Here is a 19,836-nt window from a genome sequence, read left to right as displayed (position 1 = left end):
TGCCTTGCAAGCACAAGGCCCTGAGTTCGATTCCCGGTACCGCAAAAAAAAAAAATAATAATAATAATAATAATAATAATAATAATCAGACATTTAAAAGTGTGAAAACCATTCTTAGTTCACAGGCCCTGATCAGGCCATAGGCCACAGTTCCCAGCATTTGACTATATTTCGTACAAGTCAGATCCCACTAAGCAGAGAGAGCAGGGTGGATCCTGGATCTGGATCAGACAATGGTATATATTTACTATACCCTTAAATAAATAAAACATCAACTTAAATAATGTGTTTTCACGTTCTCTGTAATACTGACAACTCGGGTAACCTGATTTTCACCCTATTTCAGAATACCAACTACCTTAGAAAACCAAGTCCAGTGCTGGGTGCCCATTTCTGTCCAGGCATGCTTCTCTCAGTGTTTGAACCACACTACAGTTTTAAGATCAGTATCAGCCTCTCCTAAACGAATCTTATGCAAAGCTTTGGGAAACTTTGAAATGTGTACACAAAAATGGCACACCTGACAAAGCCTTCCAGAAAATGCAGCCCTTCTGAAAATGCACACTAAAGTGTAGTGGCATGTATAAATAAATAAATACTTATTTATAATAAGAGCCTTATTTAAGGCTCTTCAGGACCAGAATTATTCCAGGTTTCACCTCCTAAAAAATGACTCTGAACTGAGATATTGAAATGTGTATCTGACAGTACCTTCTAAAGACGTGTGCTCGCTGCAGCTACTGCAGCATCAGTGCTCGAGGAGGTCACTCCTGCTCACTAACTCCTTCTAGAAACCCACTTACCTTGCTGATCGAAGCAGACTTACCCTGAAGTGTGAGCTGTGCCGACTGGGCAGCTGATAACGCCAAAAGGGTCTCACACACACCTACAAGAGAACTGTGCTCTCTGAAGAGGAACCAGAAAGGAAACTGCCTGGGCAATCTGCTGGGTGCACCCTCCACGTCAGACTGTCTTCATCAGATTAGAGGATAAACATGAGTCCGCATGACTTTAAACCCACTCTCTCTCTTATCTCAGAGTTACCACCAGAAGACGCCTCGGGCGAGAGCACAGCACTCTTCCTTGCGAATGTCAATACTGCAGCAGTTATACTTTCAGATTCACACACACCGTGGAAGATGAGCAGGTACAAGATGAGTCAGTATAAGACAAAAGGTTTATTCACTCTCTTGAGTTCACTTTTTTTAAAAATCCCATCTCCCCGCAAAATGAGACCCTTTCCCACACTGATTCTATCCAAGATGACTCTGCTCACTGTAATGGTAGTTTTTCAGCATAAGTCCCTCATCTGAGTTTCAGATATTGCATCAAGTCACCCCACATTCACTGCAGAGTTGCTTTCTCTCCTTCAAGAGTATTTAAAATTTCAATAAATAAATATTGCATAGAAAATACAGGAATTGCCAATCACTGTGTTTCTATGCATCACTTCATTTTATGTATTTTCTGATGTCCAAAGTGCCCTTTTCTAAAGCTCTTTCCTACCATACATCTGTCCTGGCTGAACTAAGATGAAGAATGAGGACTGATATCTCAAATAAAAGCTTCCTCATATCTTAATAGGAAGGAACTTATAAATGTAGAGTAAGAGACTCCTACCGAATGAAGAGTTTTCTCAGTGTAATCAAAACTATCTCCTCAATAGTGATTTAGTCTTCTGATGTTAGAAAGAGAATAAGCAGCTAGAATGGCTTTCCCACATATTCCTGGGACTTTTCTTCAGGATGGTGAATAAAGTGTGGACCACCTCTTCACATTCATGTAAGGTTTCTTTCCAAGAGGTGTCGGAAGTGAGAGTGAGGCATTACTTTTTGCTGTTTACGAATACATATGTTCTCAGGTTTTCTTTACAGTGTCATTCACTGGTGTTCAGAAAGAAAAGAGTGGTAATCACATGAATTCTCATAATCATTGGGGCTGTCTAGTGGGTGTGTTCTCTGATGCTTAGCAAGGTTTGAGCTCCAGCTGAAGGGCTTGCTGCACACTTTGCAGACATACGGCTTCTCTCCGGTGTGAGTCACCTGATGCAGGATGAGGGAGAAGCTCCTGCTGAAGGCTTTGTCACACTCGGCGCAGGCATAGGGCTTCTCTCCAGTGTGGGTTTTCACATGCTGCATGAGGGACGCATGCCAAGTGAAGACTTTACCACATTCGTCACACTCGTACAGCTTGTCTCCAGCGTGGACTCTCTGGTGTTTCATGAGGAAGGAGTGGCAGCGGAACGCCTTCCTACACTCGGGACACTCATAGGGGGTTTTGGTGGTATGGACGCTGTGATGTCGAGTGAGGTGTGAGGAACGCCGAAATGCCTTCCCACATTCGGTGCACTCGTAAGGTTTCTCAGCAGTGTGTGTGATCTGATGGCGAACGAGCTCAGAACCACTGCTAAAGGCTTTCCCACATTTCCTACAAACATACTGTTTCTTTCCTACGTGGATTCGCTGATGTCGGGTGAGGTTTGAGGCACGGCTAAAGGCCTTTCCGCACTCGGCACATCCGTAAGGCTTCTCCCCAGTGTGTGTCCTCTGGTGTTCAACCAGGAAGGAAAGGTAGCTGAAGGTCTTGCTGCAGTCCTTACACTCGTGGGGTTTCTTTCCAGTGTGGATCATCTGATGCTTCACCAGGTTTGAAATCTGGCTGAAGGTCTTGCCACAGTCCTTACACACATAGGGCTTCTCTCCCGTGTGCGTCCTCTGATGTAACACAAGGGAAAAGCGCCGGCTGAAGGCTTTCCCGCACTCGTGGCATCCGTAGGGCCTTTCTACCACACTGATGCGCAGGTGTCGAGGCAGGGCTTCCTGGTGAGGGCCCGCCACTTTCCTGGCCCGTCCCTGATGTCCCTGCAGCATGCCAGCACCACCCGCGCACCCCCAGCTTCCCGTGACGCTGGGACACCTGGGGCCCTGGCTGAGCATTCCTCCCACCACCCAGCACTGAGAGGAGTCGTCATGAGTGACTTTTGGAGAAACCTCTTGAACCTCACCACTTGACTCTGACTCTGAAAGACATAAAAACAAAGCAAATAAAGCACTTTTTTTCTGTTTTGAGTAAATTTAAAAGCCATTCCTTTATTTATTTACTTATTTATTGTGAGACAGGGTCTTACTAGGTTGCCCAAGCTGGGCTTGAACTCATGATCCTGCCTCAGCCTCCCAAGTAGCTGGGATTGCAGACCACACTTGGCTGGTTCTCACCACCACTGCCCCCACCTGTTTTTGTACTGGGGACTGAACCCAAGGGCACACGACCACTGAGCTACAGCCCCAGCCCTTTCTATTTCTTATTTTGAGGCAGGATCTCACTAAGTTGACAAGGCGGGCCTCAAACCTGCAATCCTGCCTCAGCCTTCCAATAGCTGGATCACATTCGTGCCACCACACCCAAATCTGCCATTCCTCCCTTTTGATGAGAGAATCGAAGGGTGGGGGGTGAGTAAAAACAAACTCAGCAAGTCCATGGTTTTCATAGAGGTCACACTTAACTGTGAAGTCTGAGCGGTATGCCCAGAAATTCAGAAGAAGCATAAAAAGAGAGATGTAGTTGCACATGGGGAAAGACTGCATGTAAGTAACAAAGGAGAGGGGGACACAGACACGACTGTCAAGGGGACAGGTGATCACGAAGGACAGGGTTCGGCTCCTCTTCTCTATTCAGACTGCATTTGCTGCCAGAATTGTCTGAAAAGTGGCAAGTTCATAATGCTGCTAATAAACACTTCAAGTGCTCTTCAGGTCCCACCAGACGCCCAACTGTTAGCCTAATGCCTTTTGGAACATCACACAATAGTTATGCTAAGTGGAAGGAAAGAAGAGGTTTCTCTGAGAACTGCTGTCTCTGATCCTCACTCTGACTCTGCCTTCTGAACCAATGGGAGGCTCAATTTGGGCACAATAGTCTTTCCATCCATACCTTTCACAGACTAGCACAGGCTTTGATTTCCTCAAGGCTGAATTTTAGCAAGTGACTTCAGTTTGCATTTGGAACAAAATTTTATAACATAAAATTGTGTTTGTTATGTTCTTTGCAGTTCTAGGGATTGAACCAAGGGATGCTTTACCACTGAGCTGCAACCCCAGTCCTTTTTATTGTTTGAGACTCATTATGTTGCCCACACTGGCCTTGAACTCACAATCATCCTGCCTCAGACTCCCAGGCTTCTGGGATTACAGATATGCACTAACAGGTTCAGCTGAAGGGGTTTTTAAACAGTACATTCAAATCTTCACTGGGCATGGTGGTACATGCCTATAATCCCAGTGTCTCTGAAGCAGGAGGATCACAAGTTCAAGACCGCCTCAGCAACTAGTGAGACCCTGTCTCAAAATAAAAAACAAAGAAGACTGAGGACATGGTTAAGTAGTTAAGCACCCCTAAGTTCAATCCCTGACACCCAAATAAATATGTGTGTGTGCATGCGCATATACATATACATACCTATACATTCAAATTCTCATTCTTAGGAAATACACAATTATGTAAGACTGTGATATGTACAATTTATTCTCAAATGTTTCAGGAAAAATCGTAAACCAAGGCAAGTGTGGTCCCATGTGAGCAGTGTAGGCCAAGGGCATGCGGGCATTCTTGGTATTATTCTTACAACTTTTCTGTAATTTTAACATTACTTCTCAATAATACAATTAAAAATGCATCATTCTCCAGGGCTGAGGCTATAGCTCAGAGGTAGACCACATGCCTACCATCAAGCATGAGGTCCTAGGCTCTATCCCAGCACCACAAAAAACAAAACCAATTCATTTTTCTTTTGAACACAGTTTGATACATTTTGTTTGGGAAGGAATGCTATTCCATACTATCACTCTAAACTTTTAGGGAAAAGTAAACAGACATATGTCTTTAATGCCTACGTTAGTAATGAATCAAGATCTGTACCTATATGGTAAGCCCACAGAGATACAGGATGATTAGAACAGGGTGACAGTGATACAGCTGCTAGAATAATGACCTCAATAAAGAGAAACTAAATTCCTTGCCTGCCTCTCTCATAAGCCAATTTCATGTCTTCTGAGTATCTGAGTAAAAGCCCTGGGATTATCAACAAATTCTCTTCAGGAGCCGAGAATATCAGTAAAGAGAACACAGAAAAAAACATTAGCTAATGATATAAGACCACTGCCACAGAAAAGGAAGCCTTCATGAAGAAGACTAGTTGGAGCCGAAATCCCAGAATAAATCTGCACATTTAACAACACTGGAAAAAGCTGTGGGTGTTAATTGCATAGATCTAGGATAATTTTTGCCTTATGATTCCCCAGAACATTGAGTAAAAAAAACACAACCAAGAACACCAGGTTCAAGATATTAACAATATTACTGAGGCAGGGTAATCCCACTACTCAGGAGGCTGTGGCAGGAGCACCTCAAATTCCAGGTCAGCCTGGGCAACTAAGCAAGACCCTGCTTCAAGAAACAGAAAGGGCTGTGAATGTAGCTCAGTGGTGAAGAGCCCCTGGGTGCAATCCCTAGTACCAGGGGAAGGGGAAGTGTCAAAGAAAAGAAAAAAAAAGAACGCAGAAAGAAAAACCACGCTAACACTAATCAAATTAAAGCAAGAGAAGGTACAATAATTTCAGATAAAGCAGACATCTAAAGAAGGACAGTGCATAAGGATGAACAGTCCTCGAGGCTGGGGTGTAGGCAGAGCACTTATCTAGAATGATAAGGCCCTGGGTTCCAGCCCTGGGACCTTAAAAAATTATTAAACAACAAAAAAAGAATGCTCCTAGAAAACATAACAATTCTCACTGTGTAGTCACATTACAACAGAAAATCAAAATAGGTGAGGAGTTTTAGAACCAAAAGGAGAAATAGAAACAGATGAATCCACTATCACAGTTGGAGACATCAACGCCTCCCTATCAGAAATGTACAGATCCACAGGCAGAAACTAAATAAGCACACACACTCAATGACACACACTCAACCATACCTTTAACATACTAAATATAACTGCTATACCGTTCATGCAAAAACAGAGTACCATTTTCTCAAGCTTATGTGGAACATTCACCAAGGCAGATCACAATCTGGATCATAAAACACACAGTGCATTTGAAAGGATGGAAACCACAAAACGTATCCTCCCAAGACCACAGCAGAATTAAACGGAACAAAAATCAGTGGAACAAGAAATAAATAACAAGGGTTAAATGGAAAATTCCCAAATACATGGAGACTAAAAAATAAACTTCTATAAAAACACAGGGGTTAAAGAAAAAAAATCTCAAAAAAACTTCAAAATATTTTGGAACAAATGAAAGTAAAAGTAGAACTTACCAAAATCAGTGGAATACTGTGAAAGCAGTGGTTGGAGGGAAATACACAGTAATGGATGCAAACATGTATTTAAAAAGAAAGATCTAAAATCAATTCACCTTAAGAAGCTAGAAAAAGAACAATATAAACCAAAGTAAGCAAGAGAAATAAAAATTGGAGCAGAAATCAATGAAATCGAAAATAGGATAGTAGATATGGAAAATAAAAAAGATAAATAGAAAGATTCTAGCCATGCTAACCAAGAAAAAGAGAGATGATACAAATGACTAATTCCAGTGGTGAGAGGGCCACTTCAGGTCCCTGAACATCACAAGAACAGTGAAGACTATGTGTCTCTGTGTCTATGGATTTGATCAACCCACATGAGATGTCCCAATTGCTTAAAAGACACAAACTGTCAAAACTCAGACAACTTGAATAGGTCTTTATCAGTTAAAGAACTACATTAATAATAACCTTCCCAAACAGAAAGTACCACATTCAAATGGGCTCACCGACGAATTTTTGCCAAATTCTATAGTCTCTTTCAGAAGACAGAAGCAAAGGAAATGTTTCCTAACTTATTCAGGAAAGTCAACATTACCCTAAAACCAAAGATGTTAGAAGAAAAGAAAACCATAAGCCAGTGAACATAATGTAAAAATCTTCCAAAGTAGTTGGCCCTCTGAGTCCATTAGTTCCACATCAATAGATTCACCCACACATCAAAATATTCAGGAAAAAATTACTGAACACATACAGACTTGTCATTATTGCCTAAAAACAGTACAACAAAGATTCACATAGAATTCATATTGTATTAGGTATTATAAATAACTTAGAGATGATTTAAAATATACAGGAGGATGTGCACAGTTCAAACATGATGCCATTTTATCGTAGCAGCCCTAAAAGCCATCTGCAGGCAGTTCCTGGAACCAACCCTCCATGAGTCTGAAGGGATAACTGTATCAGCAAATCAAATCCAACAATGTATAAAAAAGAACCGCACCCCAGCACCAAGTGGGATCAACTGCAGACATGCAGGGTGGGTTCAGCATTTGAAAATCAATTACTTTAACCTAACACATGAAGCAGACATCACACATCAATACATACTAAAAAGCATCTGCAGAATCCAAGACTCATTCAGGATAAAAACTCTTGGCAAAACAGGAATAAAGGGGAACTTCCTCAGCTTGATTATAAACAATCCACAAAACCCTATCGCTGACATCACACATAATGGTGATCAGAGTCTGGAGCTTCCTGGTAAGACCAGGAGAAGCAAGGGTGTACCTCCACACCACCACTATCCAACAGGACACTGGACGTCCTAGCCAAGACAATAAGAAAAAAACAGAGAGCAGTCACCAGTGTCCACAGGGCACTGGCTCCAGGACACGCTCTGGACAATAAGATCCACAGCGGCTCAAGTGCCTTCACATACAATGTACCAGTGGAGCAAGGGATGCCACCCCAGGGGAAGCTGTGTGTGAGGGGACAGGGGGATGGGACCATCTCTATGTTCCATGTTCCACTCGATTTTGTGAACCTAAAACCATCCTAAAATACAGCTTATTATTTTCAAAAAATCCTTTCAGTATTTACAAGAAAAAAAATCAGTCTAGAAAGGTTTGGGGTGTTTTTATTTCTACAACCAAGTTTAAGTGATATAAATGCACAAACTCACTAAAGCAATATAACTTGGTAGAAAAGAAACAGGAAAACTGGTTAAGGAAAAAAACTCAGTAATAAGCACACAGGGAAGGCTGGGGATATAGCTCAGTTGGTAGAGTGTTTGCCTCCCATGCACAAGGCCCTGGGTTCAATCCCCAGCACCACAAAAAAAAAAAAAAAAAAAAAAGCACACAGGGATTTTACAAAGAAAATTCAAAACTTTAAAAAGCTCTCCAGGTAACTCCTAAGTATCCAGTTTAGCTCAACATCAGCATCACCTGGTAATTTGTTAAAAGTGAAATCTGGCACTCTACCACAAACCTAGTAACAGAATTCGTGAGTGATGCCCAGGAAAATGGGTTTGATACCTCTGCAGATGGCTTTTGTGCAGACTAAACCTTGAGAAGCACTATAATACCTTTCTCCAGCTCCAGAAGTGATACTCAGTTGACCAGTGGATTTATACACTCACTATCCCACAGAAAACTAAAACACAAACCGATATACCCTTTAACCCCCTTCACAAACTTGCTCATCATTCCTTCTTAGGAGATAGTAATACCAAGCAAATGAGTGATATCAACCTTCTTCATGTCCAGTCACATTCATCTAGTCAGTTACTATGTCCTCTGGGTTCTACGTCCTTAATTTGTGACCAATCTGTCTGCCTCCCTCTACTACCTAGACATCTCTGTTATCATCTTATTAAAGCTAGACTAGGTTATGGCAAAAACTTCTAAATGTAAAGTGTTTACTTTAGCCAGCTGTGGTGATGCTTGTCTGTAATCCCAGTGTCTCAGGATGCTGGGTTCAATCTCCAGTACTGGAAAAAAAGACAAAGTTCCCAGGAGCTGTACTTCAGTAGTGAAATTGGAGCAATTCCCCCATGCTTTCCCTTTTTCTTACTTCCCTAATACGTGATCTTATTGGTTTTGGCTTTTCTGTTTGTTTTTATTGCAGAAAAGAAGACAGATGGCACATGCCTGTCATCCCAGCCGCAGGAGGCTGAGGCAGGAGGACTGCCCAAAATTTCCAGATAAACCTGGGTAACAGCAAGACCCTATGTTAACAAATAACTAAAAGAATAAAATTTTAGAAAAGGACACCTTTATAGTTCAACTTGAACTTGAATAGTCTCCCTCTGCCTGTGTCACCTCTTGGCTTCACACACCGGTCCCTCCTCCTAAGGCCTTCTCTGTGCCTCAGACACTGACACCACCCTCCTCACAGCCGGAGCTGTTTCACAGCACGTCTCCTGTCCCCCCTCAGGTCTAGTATACTACTGCTTCCTAAACACAGACGTTCTTCCTTTTTCCTCAACAGGACCATTCTCTAAAGGTCACTCTACCTCTAGTAGACCTGATTCAGCACCAGCTACAGAGGTTACAGAACTTTTTCTAAACATATACAAATATAGATTCATAATTTTTTTTTCCACAATAAATTTTCAGAGTGGGGCATGGCCATAGTTATTTTTAAAGAGTTCATCAGTCAGGTATGGTAGCACATGTCTACAATCCCAGTAGCTCGGGAGGCTGAAGCAGAAGAATCACAAGTTCAAAGCCAGCCTCAGCAACTAGTGAGGCCCTAAGCAACTCAGTGAGATCCTATCTCAAAAAATAAAAAGGGCTGGGAAATTTGACTCTGTGGGTGTGCACCTCTGGGTCCAATCCCTGGTACTAAAAAAAACAAAAAATAAAGAAGAGTTTAATAGCAATTGCACTGTCAACCAAAGGTGAAGAAGGCCTTTAGATCAATTCTCAGTTGATTTTATGGCTTCGATTTTTGCTTCTTAATGTAAGATGCCTACATCTACATCTCTAACCTGAACTTTTTTCTAAGATACATTCCAACATCCTGTTGCTAGACACCTTCATTTGAAAACACACCCTCTAATAACATCAAGTGTATTTAAATTTATTTGTCATCTTTTTCCTACAACCAGCCATTTTCCTGTCTTTTGTTTTTATTTCTATCCCTACCCAAATTATTCAGGCCTAAAACACCAACTGAAATTCTTTATCCCTCATTGTGGAATTGCTAATCTGTAACTAAAATTCTTTAAAAATACACAAAGGCCATAAATTCTATGGTAGTTACTACAATTTTGTATGTCCTTTAGTCTCTGTATTGCCTAAGAGAAAGTCTTGACATGATTTCAGTAAACATTAAGATAAATCATAAATAAATGAATAGATCATCAACTAGCCAAAGAATAATGAATTAATCTTTCTAAGATGATCAAAAAAAGTAGCACTAAAAACTATACGTGACATTTAGGCAACAGAAACATTTGCTAATTTGAAGAGAAGAGAAACCGACATGGAACCACTGAGCTAACCATGTGGGAAAGGGCATGTGGATCTGTGAGGAGGTGGGAGAGGGCACGGGAGAACTGGGGCTGGGCCTGCGGGCAGGCCCATGACCCTAGCGGCCCAGTAGGCAGAGGCAGAGGAGGGTGAGTTGGAAGCCAGCCTCAGCAACTTACCAAGACCCTGTCTCTAAATAAAATTTTAACCAAAAAAAAAGGGCTGAAGATGTGGTTCAGTGGTTAAGTGCCCTTGGGTTCCACCCCTGGTACCAAAAAATAAAAATTTAAAAATTTAAAAAAATATGTATATACATAGAAGAATGGGTCCCTGTGGCGTTGTGAGCAAGACCTCATTGTGGCCTCATTGTATGTTTGTGCAGGTTCCCATGAGCACGTGGAAGTATCTCCTTCTCACTGGCTCGCCAATGCCCTTTGAGGAACTCTCCCTATCCATCTCTACCTCGCTCACCTGAAGGGAGATCTCTGCTCACGTCTCCTTCTCCCAGCCAGGGCTCTTTCCCTTGTTCCAATAAGGAAACCACATCTGGCTTAGAAATGGAAAGACCTGCTTACAGAAAACAAAATAAATGCAAAATCAGTCCTTAACACTAAGAAAAAAGGGGCCACTAAAATAAATATCAGGGTTGGACTCGTGGCTCAGTTGGTAGAGTGTCTGCCTACCATGTGTGAGGCACTGAGTTTGATTCTCAGCAGCACATAAAAATAAATAAATAAAATAAAGGTACTGTGTCTGTCTACAACTAAAAAAATTTAAAATTAAAATAAGTAAATATTAGATTGCAGTATGAAAAATTTCTGAAGATTCAACTATGTTCACTCCCCATCTTAAGAACTAATTTTTAGGGCTGGGGAGATAGCTCAGCTGGTAGAGTGCTTGCCTCGCAAGCACAAGGCCCTGAGTTCGATCCCCAGTACTGCAAAAAAAAAAAAAACAACTAATTTTTAAAACCCATTTCCAACATCCATCCTAAAGATAAAATCACAACTTGATGGCGACCCGAAGAACACTCACCCAGGGAAGACAGATGGCGGTAATTCTCCAGCATGACACATCTATACAGATCTCTCTGAGTAGGCTGAAGCCAGCTCCACTCCTCCTGGGAGAAGTCTATGGCTACGTCTCTGAATGTCACCGATCCCTGAAATGACATACAGATATCTGCACTACCAGGACCTATGCCTCTGAAGTCCCTGATCACAGAGTGAAATGAGCCTCGGCGTGGAGAATGAGCAATGTGCACAAGTAGTGACAAGAAGAGATTCCAATTCTAAGCAAGTACTACACAACGAACAATCTGGCCCCCCACCCCACGCGAGGGATTCAACCCAGGCTTGAGCATGCCAGGCACAAGCTGCACCATTGAGCTATGTCTCTCAGACCTTGTTACTTTGAGAAAGGGTGTTGCTAAGCTGCCCACGCTGACATCAAACTTAGGATCCTTGGGTTCAGCTTCCTGAGTAGCTGGGATTACGGGTAACACCATAATGTCTGACTGTGCCTAGCTTATGTATTGTTTTGTTCAAAAGAAGAAAAACCGTAAGTGATTTGTCCTAAGATGATTTAATTTTGTTCAAGATTTAGGGCTACACATGTGAACAATGAGATTCTCTCACTCTAGTTGAAAAAAATTCTTAAGATATTACATTTTATGCTGGGCACAGTAGAACACACCTGTAATCCCAGTGACTCAGGAGGCTGCAGCAGAAGTATCACAAGTTCAAAACCAGTCTCAGCAACTAGTGAGTCCCTATGCAACTAGCAAGACCCTGTCAAAAAAAAAAAAAATTTTTTTTTTAAAGGGGACTAGAGATGTAGGGAAGTGGTTAAGTATCCCTGGGTAAAATTTCTGCCTCCCCCCCCCCCCCCCGCAAAAAAAAGGCATTACATTTCATGCAGAGTATCAAATAAACAATGTATGCCTTCCTTAATAACAGCCTGTATTTTAAGATGTTGTGGTCAGCTTCATGGTAATAACTGGCTGTAGCACACAGCAGCAACACTTTTGATATGGGACATGTGCACTCACAAGTTGTGAAGCATAACAGCAGTCTTAACAACATCACAGAACAAGCAAGATAAGCAATGTACAAAAGAGTTCCAGGAAGGAGCCTAAATTCCGTCCCTCGGGGTTTACAAGCCTCTCTTTAGAGGCTGGTTTCACACCACTTAAGTGATCCACATAACTACAAGGTATGAATGAGAATTTAAAACATCCCAAACTAAGGGCTTGAAATGGAGGTCAGTGGTAGAGCAGGGCCCCAATATGCGGCAGGGCCCTAGGTTGAATCTCTAACATAGCCATAAATAAATAAATAGATTCGAGAACTACTGGCAGCACCAGATTTATGGCAGTTATTTTTTAGTTTCAAAGTTTTAAAGAGTGATAAAAGGTTAACTCATAAAGGAAACAGGAAGATCTGCCAGATAGCCTCTGGATTTGGAGGCAAATATAACGAAAAGTAGGACAGACACGTGGGAGCGAAACCTGGTGCACTCATTTGGAATGGCTGACCCTGTTGTGCCCACCCCTGTGAAACGCAATAACCAGACAAACGTTTGGCCCAAATGAAATCAAAGTAATCAGTGTTTTTTGACAAAGACACTTAGTGTCAAATCTGAAAAATGAGTTCCGTGGCTTCAGGAATTTTGCTCACTGCTCCATCCTCAAGGCAGGAGGGGTCGTGCGTTAGAATCGCAGACCCAGGTTCCTGATGCCGAAGGGAGGGGGCCTCCTGAACGTCCCTCCAGCAAGTACCGGGTCCCACCGGAGCCACTGACGAGCAGCCGCTGCAGGGCTGCCCAAAGGCACGCGCTCCTCCGCCAGCTCCAGGAACAGCCGCAGGGTGCGGACCTGCCTCTTCCCGCCGCCCCGCCTGCAGTGCAGGAGCCCGCCAGGGCACAGCTGCCGGTGCTTCTCGGACTCTCCGCATGCCGGCGACCCGAGCGTGAGCCCGTTGCGCACCCGAAGGAAATGGGCGTCATCTTACCACAGACATGGTTCAAGAGGGGCCGGGAAGAGCGGTAGAGCGCGGAGCGGATCCGGTCGCTGGCCGCGGGCCTGAGATCGGCGGGTGCTCCTTCTGCGCAGCAGCCTAGCCAGGACACTGCTCCCTCCGCTGCGGCGCAGCGCAGTCTTCCGCCTGGAAACAAGGCCAAGGGGACAGGTCTCCAGCAGGACAGCCTTGCAACAACCAAGCATCGGCCTTTCCAGCACCAGCACAACCACAATCAAATCTCGGCTTAGAGCCCACCTCTTAGAAGCTCTACTACGACTCCCAGCCTGCCCCGGGCCCTACCAGGAAACAGGAGCCCAGAGGCCCCGCCTCCCATACGCTCTACTACAACTCCCAGCCTGCCCCGGGCCCTACCAGGAAACAGGAGCCCAGAGGCCCCGCCTCCCATACGCCCTACTACAACTCCCAGCCTGCTCCGGGCCCTACCAGGAAACAGGAGCCCAGAGGCCCCGCCTCCCATACGCCCTACTACAACTCCCAGCCTGCTCCGGACCCTGACAAGAATCGAGACCAAAGAAGTATCCTCTCTGAGGCCCCCTCCTGCCCCGGGGACCGGAAACCAGAGCCCAGAGGAGCACCCGCTGAGGCCCTGCCACAGCCGCCGCCTGCCCGGGGCCGACAGGAGGCGCGGCAGTGAAATCTGCTTCGCCCTCGGGAGTGCAGAGGCGGCAGACTCAGGCAGAAGACAGGTTGCGTGCGACGTGAGCAGCAGGATGAGTCGGCATCGAGGAAGCTAGCGGCGGCCCGCGCTCTTCTCTTCCTGGACGCTTACGCCGCGGAGCAGGCGTCCGCCTCCAGAGCTGCCTCCCGGCCACCTCCTCCTTCCAGGAGGGAGTTTTAAATTACACACAGGAGGTATAAAAGGAAGGACATGCACCTCGTTGAGAACACGCACAAAGAAAAAGACCTCGAAGCACAAATGGCTCAGGCGGTGAAGGAAGACCCAGCTCGCGCAGGACCGCTCGGTGCCACGACCTAAGTGTTGGGAGAGAAACACGGGACAGCTGGGCTGTGTGAATGCTACGACATTTTTGATGTTTGTGCGTCAGTGAGGAAAGCAGGACTTGACCCTGCACAGCTAGGGAAAATGGAACTGTATCCGCCAGACAAGTTTAATTATACAGAGAGAAAACCAAAGTATCAAGTGAAACGTGACTATTTGAAAATGAATCGAAAATTTCCAACGCACCATCAATCTATCACTAAGTACAGATGGTCACACTTAATCTCTTCTGACGTTCAGTGGTGTTTGCTTGTATTCTTGTAATATTTTTTAGTTGTAGATGGACACCTTTATTTTATTTATTTATTTATATGTGAGACTGAGGCTCAAACCCAGTGCCTCATCACATGCTAGGCAAGCGCTTTACCACTGAGATATAACTCCAGCCCCTGTATTCTTGTAATTTTAAGTGACAGGATAGTGGAATGAAAGTGTTTTACTCAGGAAAAAAAAAAAAAAAAAAAAAAAAAAAACCTGGAGGAGTGCTTGTGGCTCTGTACTCAGGGTCAGACAAGAGGACTGAAACAGAAAATTGCATAGAGAGAAGTTTAGTGATTTGAGGGCTGGGCTGTGGCTCAGTGGCAGAGCACTGGCCTAGCACATGCAAGGCACTGGGTTCGATTCTCAACACCACATAGAGTTAAATAAATAAATAGATGTCCATTGCCAACTAAAAATTACGAGCTCAATACTCAGATGCTCCTGGAGAAAAGAAAAAGGTGACAGAGTGGGAAAAGTTGAAGTGCTAGAATCTTTGTGGAAGACGGGGTAGGAGAGAGGACAGCCCCCGGGGAGTGACCAAATTCTCCTGGGGTGTCCTCAGGGCCTGACAGACATGAAATGCCTCACCACAATACACCAAGTGACTTGGCTACGACTGCCCATGAGGGACTGAGCCAGGCTGAGCTACACTGAGCCCACAACGTCCACAGCTGCACTCTTGTGTCACTGATGGTCGTCTGTCTGTTGCCCTGTGCAACTAGTCAGACAGGAGAGCCTCAGTTGTGCATAGAAGTGAGGCAGCTCACTTAAGGGTGCCTTGACAACCTGACGGGACAGCACTCCTGGAGATGCACGTAGCTCTCCACCTGTGGAAGGAGAAGCGGCCCAAGGTGTGAACACACATGGACTTGGGTATACAGTCTAGCTGGCTGGCACAGGGCCTGGAAGGGAAAGGGCCAACTGGGGCTGCAGTCAACAGACCACATAGGTGGACATGCATGGAGGTCTTCATGTCACACACACATGCTGATCAGAGAGCACATCATGGAAGAGGCACCAGAGAGCCGTGAGAACAAGATCTGGTCAGGGGCCTGCCACCATAGCACTGGCCCAGCTGGCTCACAAAGAGGCAGCTATGGGGCAAAGACAGGGCTTTGTGCTGGTGCACCAGCCGAGTCCTGCTTTCCAGGGCTGTTTTAGCCACTGTCAGCAATGAACATCCACCAGAGACCATGGCTGTGCCCTCTGAGGCACCAATCCTCAAGGATACCAGAGGACAGCAGCCTCAGGTTGGCTGTTTTGGTTGAGAAAAACCAGTAGTTTGTTCTTACAGGTCAGATTCCAGGGAAAGGTTTTCTTCCCTGAACACTGGGCCAATTACAAAGCCTTACAGAGTGCTCCATCACCATTTTGGGGACCCAAATAACAGTGCATCAGACAAGGGGATCCATGTTGAGCAAAGGAAATGCAAGACTATGCTCAAGACCTAGGGTCCACTGGACACAGCACACTCTCATGGCAGCTGCCAGTGTTCTGGAGTGGTCTGTGGAGGTGTGCCCACAAAAACAGGGCAGGCCAAGGACAGCGTGGTACTGCCCTCTCAGAAAGAATGCACAGGTCCCCACACACTTGGCAGAGAGCAGGACACCTGCCTCTGTGACCACAGACCCTCTGGGGAATGTTGTGCTTCAGTGACAACTCTGGGCTCTGTGGGGCTCAAGTTCCTGACTCCCTTGCACCACAGATCAGAGCAAGTTCATCGAAACCATGAACTACAGATACAGTGGGAAGTCTGTGCTCCTTGTGACCAGGACAGGCAGGCCAGGAGAGGCTGGTCTTGCAGGGCTGCTTGACACTGATCATCAGGAGGTTCAGCAGCTGTCACACAACATAGCAGGAGCAACAAGACTGGATCAGGACCCCCAGAAACCTCTTGGGGCTTCCTAGCTAAACTAAAATGGTAAATGGCCAGAGACAGCAGCTTGGGTCAGAGAAGGGCATGGCTTAGACCCTGCAGGGGTTAGGTCATGCCAGAGGCCATCATGGAGCGGGTAACAGAGACAGCAACCACAGCAGGAGGAACTGTGGCTTGCCTACTCATCCTCCTCAGTCTGGGGTCAGGGCCCCACTGGAACCCTAGAGCACTTGCTTCCAGAGCTGACTTAAGATAGGGCGTCTAAGCAGAGGAAGGACAGACTGCAGTCCCTGGAACCCTCAAGGAAGAATGTGCTGTCGAGTGGCAGAGGGTGCTGTCAGCCGACATTCTACCACCTTGTCCAGGTCACCTGAGGGCACTAGGGCAGCCTGCCCTTCGTGAGGGCACTGAGCTAGACCTGCCCACCTTGGCCCATGAGGACATTCTGCTGGACATTTACTCTAGGTTCCATGGGCTTGGGACAACCTAAAGTGCAGTTTGACTTTTTCCTCTATTTAATCCTTTCTTACTCTATAATTTTGCAGCTGTTAATCTCAGTGAATACCTTGTACCCCAAACTCAGTGCCTGCCTCCAGAGAACCCACCTTATGACAGCCTGACTTCCTGTTAGTGGGAATATTTGGATGTAAGGAAAAACACAACATGAACCAGCTAAAGCAAAATGAGGATTTATTAGAATATCTGGATTATCTCAACACTCAAAGCATGGACAGGGCAGAATGCATCTGGACATCAAGGCAAGGAGAAGCAGGTACCAGACACAATCAGGACCCTTTCTGGGCCATGCTTCCAGGACAGCTTCATTCTTCTCTACTGCAGAGCACATTTCTCCATGGAACAGAAAACAGCCACTGTTAAATATTATAGCTCCAGCAGCTAAATGTGTATAGACAAGAGTCATAGCTTTCCAGAAGCCTTCTAATGGAAAAGATAAAACATACAATGATTACATTGTCACACTAAGAAACACCTGAACAGGTTCATAAGTATATGCATGGGATACTGAATATGCATTAACAAGGAACAACAGCATTTTGTTTGCAATATATTTGCAAAAACAAAAAAGATAACAGAGTACAGAAACCTCAAGGAACTGCAAGTGGTTCAACAAGACCAGAAAAGATTGCATAGTAGGAAAACAGATGCTCAGAAAGGGTAAAAAAGATAGGCATGGGTTTGTATAAAAGTCCTGGCATGCTTTAATAGGCATGGGTTTGTATAAAAGTCCTGGCATGCTTTTATGACACCACGAGCCCACAATAAGACACACACTATTTCAACACGGGAATATGTAACCAAATTTGCATTAAAATAATCACTACATGTAAGTGTGAAAATGAACTAAAAAGAATGAAAGCAAGGTGCAGAAAATACGCATGCAACTGCAAGGGCTCTGGATAAATTAACGAGCACTTAGAACAGTATTTTCAGGAGCTATGCACCTGAAAGCCTGCTGGTACCATACGTGTAGACTAGCAAGCCCACTGAGATTGACAACCTGGACACATACTGCTGTAATAAACAACCAAATGACTGAAGAAGTCTTGAGGGTGGATGCCAAATGCCCAGTGTTCTGTACTCTGCTATTCACGATAAAGGCATTGCTAGATAAATACATGTAGTATTTCATCTCAGGGTTCTACAGGCAATGATCTTCCAATCAGCATCAAGAACTTATGGTTCCACAGATAACTGTGGCAAAGCCCACCAAAAAAATGCACACCCAGGATAGGTCTCAAAATGCAGACTGGCCCTCCAAAGAGCCCCATTCCTTAGCAAAAAGAGTACAGTATAAATCATTTTTGTAGAACTGCATACAATTCCAGGTCTGAGGAAGAAGCTGGTGACCAAAGAGGATAAGAACAGGCAATGCAGGACTGGGGTTGTGGCTCAGTAGTAAAGCACTTGCCTAGCACGTGTGAGGCACTGGGTTCAATTCTCAGAACCGTATATAAATGAATAAAAGTAAGTAAAGGTCTGTCAACATGTAAAAAAAAGAACAAGTGATGCTTTCCTATATTTAGTATTCTCCATCAGTATTGCTTATTGTGTTCCATGAAATCACAAGTATAATCAGTTTAACATTATTATTACTTATTATTATTACTGTTTTGAGCTGGGGATAGAACCCAGGGGTGCTTTATCACTATGCTACATAACTAGTCCTAGCTAAGGTTCTGAGGCTGGCCTCAAATTTTCAATTCTCCTATTGCAATCTCACAAGTAGCTGAAATACCGGCCTGTGCAACCATGCCCAGCAAAATTTCCTTTTTTTTTTTTTTTTTTTTTTTGGTGCTGGGGATCGAACCCAGGGCCCTGTGCTTGTAAGGCAAACACTTTACCAACTGAGCTATATCCCCAGCCCCAAAATTTCCTTTTTTTAATACCTCTGTTTTATTTATTTATTTTTTTATGTAGTGCTGAGGATCGAACCCAGTGCTCACACATGCTAGGCTCCCAGATTTCCTTCCTGATGTGGGATCTACAGTAGGAGTCAATGAGGGAAATGTAGAGTGATGTTTTTGTAGTTAAGGCATTGGAAACATACACTAAAATCTCTAATTCCAGAACTGGAGCTCCACAGGGACACAGAGAATGTGAAGTGCCCCAAAGAGGCCTCACAAAGTAACTGGGCACACACTGGTGTCCTGCAGGCTTAGGTCAGCATCAGCCCTCCCGATGACTGCAACCTGACTCTTAAAAAGCTGCGGGGTTGTTCTGGTCTTGGACAGTCAATCAACTGGCTAGTGCTGAAGTTCCACTACCTAGTGAAGGGTTAACTGCATAATAGTTTAATAACTATTATGGTTAACTACTGAATAGTTAATGGAATGATCTAGAAGTAAAATAAACAAACTTAGGACAGACTGCTGACTCAGTTCAAGACCTAATGAGCCAATTTCTATGAGTAGGAGAGACCAAGAGGGATGTAAGGGAAAAGAGGGAAAAATCACAAAGCAGAACATCATTCTGTTATTATTTGTCTATTTACAAAGGTTTGTCTCTCTCCTCTGGCAAAATAACTTTCAGGCATTAAAGAGAAAAGTAAGAGTGACATAAACTAGAGGAAGAATAATAAATCAGGAAATTAGATACTTTAAAAATTACTATGGACCAGGAATAGTGGTACCTGCCTGTAATCCCAGTGGCTCAGGAGGCTGAGGCAGGAGGATTGCAAGTTCAAGGCCAGCCTCAGCAACTTAGTGCCCTCGCAACTCAGCAAGATCACGTCTCTAAATAAAGAATAACAAGGGCTGGAGACATGGCTCAGTGGTTAAGCGCCCCTAGATTCAATCCCTGGCCAAAAAAAAAAAAAAAAAAAAAAAAAAAAAAATATATATATATATATAT

At 44.3% G+C, this 19,836-nt stretch overlaps 1 protein-coding gene, 1 long non-coding RNA gene and 1 other non-coding gene across 3 annotated transcripts; 1 reads left to right on the top strand and 2 right to left on the bottom strand.

Annotated features, from left to right (window-relative positions):
* Positions 1–1,880: 1,880 nt before the first annotated feature.
* Znf140 (zinc finger protein 140) lies at positions 1,881–11,970 on the bottom strand. The gene is made up of 3 exons (XM_047561986.1): positions 11,322–11,970; positions 10,758–10,853; positions 1,881–3,019 (listed from the first exon to the last, which is right to left on the bottom strand). The coding sequence occupies exons 1-3, from the start codon at positions 11,458–11,460 to the stop codon at positions 1,881–1,883; spliced, it is 1,374 nt and encodes a 457-aa protein (XP_047417942.1). The 5' UTR covers positions 11,461–11,970.
* Positions 8,071–8,144, top strand: Trnag-ccc (transfer RNA glycine (anticodon CCC)). The gene has a single exon. It is a non-coding gene; the product is annotated as a tRNA-Gly (tRNA).
* Positions 11,971–17,137: 5,167 nt separating the features above from the next.
* Positions 17,138–19,671, bottom strand: LOC124991172 (uncharacterized). The gene is made up of 2 exons (XR_007109886.1): positions 19,616–19,671; positions 17,138–17,313 (listed from the first exon to the last, which is right to left on the bottom strand). It is a non-coding gene; the product is annotated as an uncharacterized LOC124991172 (long non-coding RNA).
* Between the last annotated feature and the right edge of the window lie 165 nt (positions 19,672–19,836).

This window comes from Sciurus carolinensis, chromosome 8 (genome assembly GCF_902686445.1).
Source record: "Sciurus carolinensis chromosome 8, mSciCar1.2, whole genome shotgun sequence".
Lineage (NCBI taxonomy): Eukaryota > Metazoa > Chordata > Mammalia > Rodentia > Sciuridae > Sciurus > Sciurus carolinensis.
Note: the sequence above shows the minus strand (reverse complement) of the source record. Positions and strands in the feature narration are given on the sequence as shown.

Bases quoted from the DNA above. Each gene is read 5' to 3' on its own strand.
- Znf140 (XM_047561986.1), bottom strand. From the start codon at position 11,460: ATGTCATTTCAGGGATCGGTGACATTCAGAGACGTAGCCATAGACTTC. The intron at 10,854-11,321 runs GTGAGTGTTCTT...TTCTGTAAGCAG, and splicing joins CCGCCATCTGTCTTCCCTGG to GTCTTTCCATTTCTAAGCCA. The intron at 3,020-10,757 runs GTGAGCGAGGTA...TATGTCTTTCAG, and splicing joins GAGCAGAGATCTCCCTTCAG to AGTCAGAGTCAAGTGGTGAG.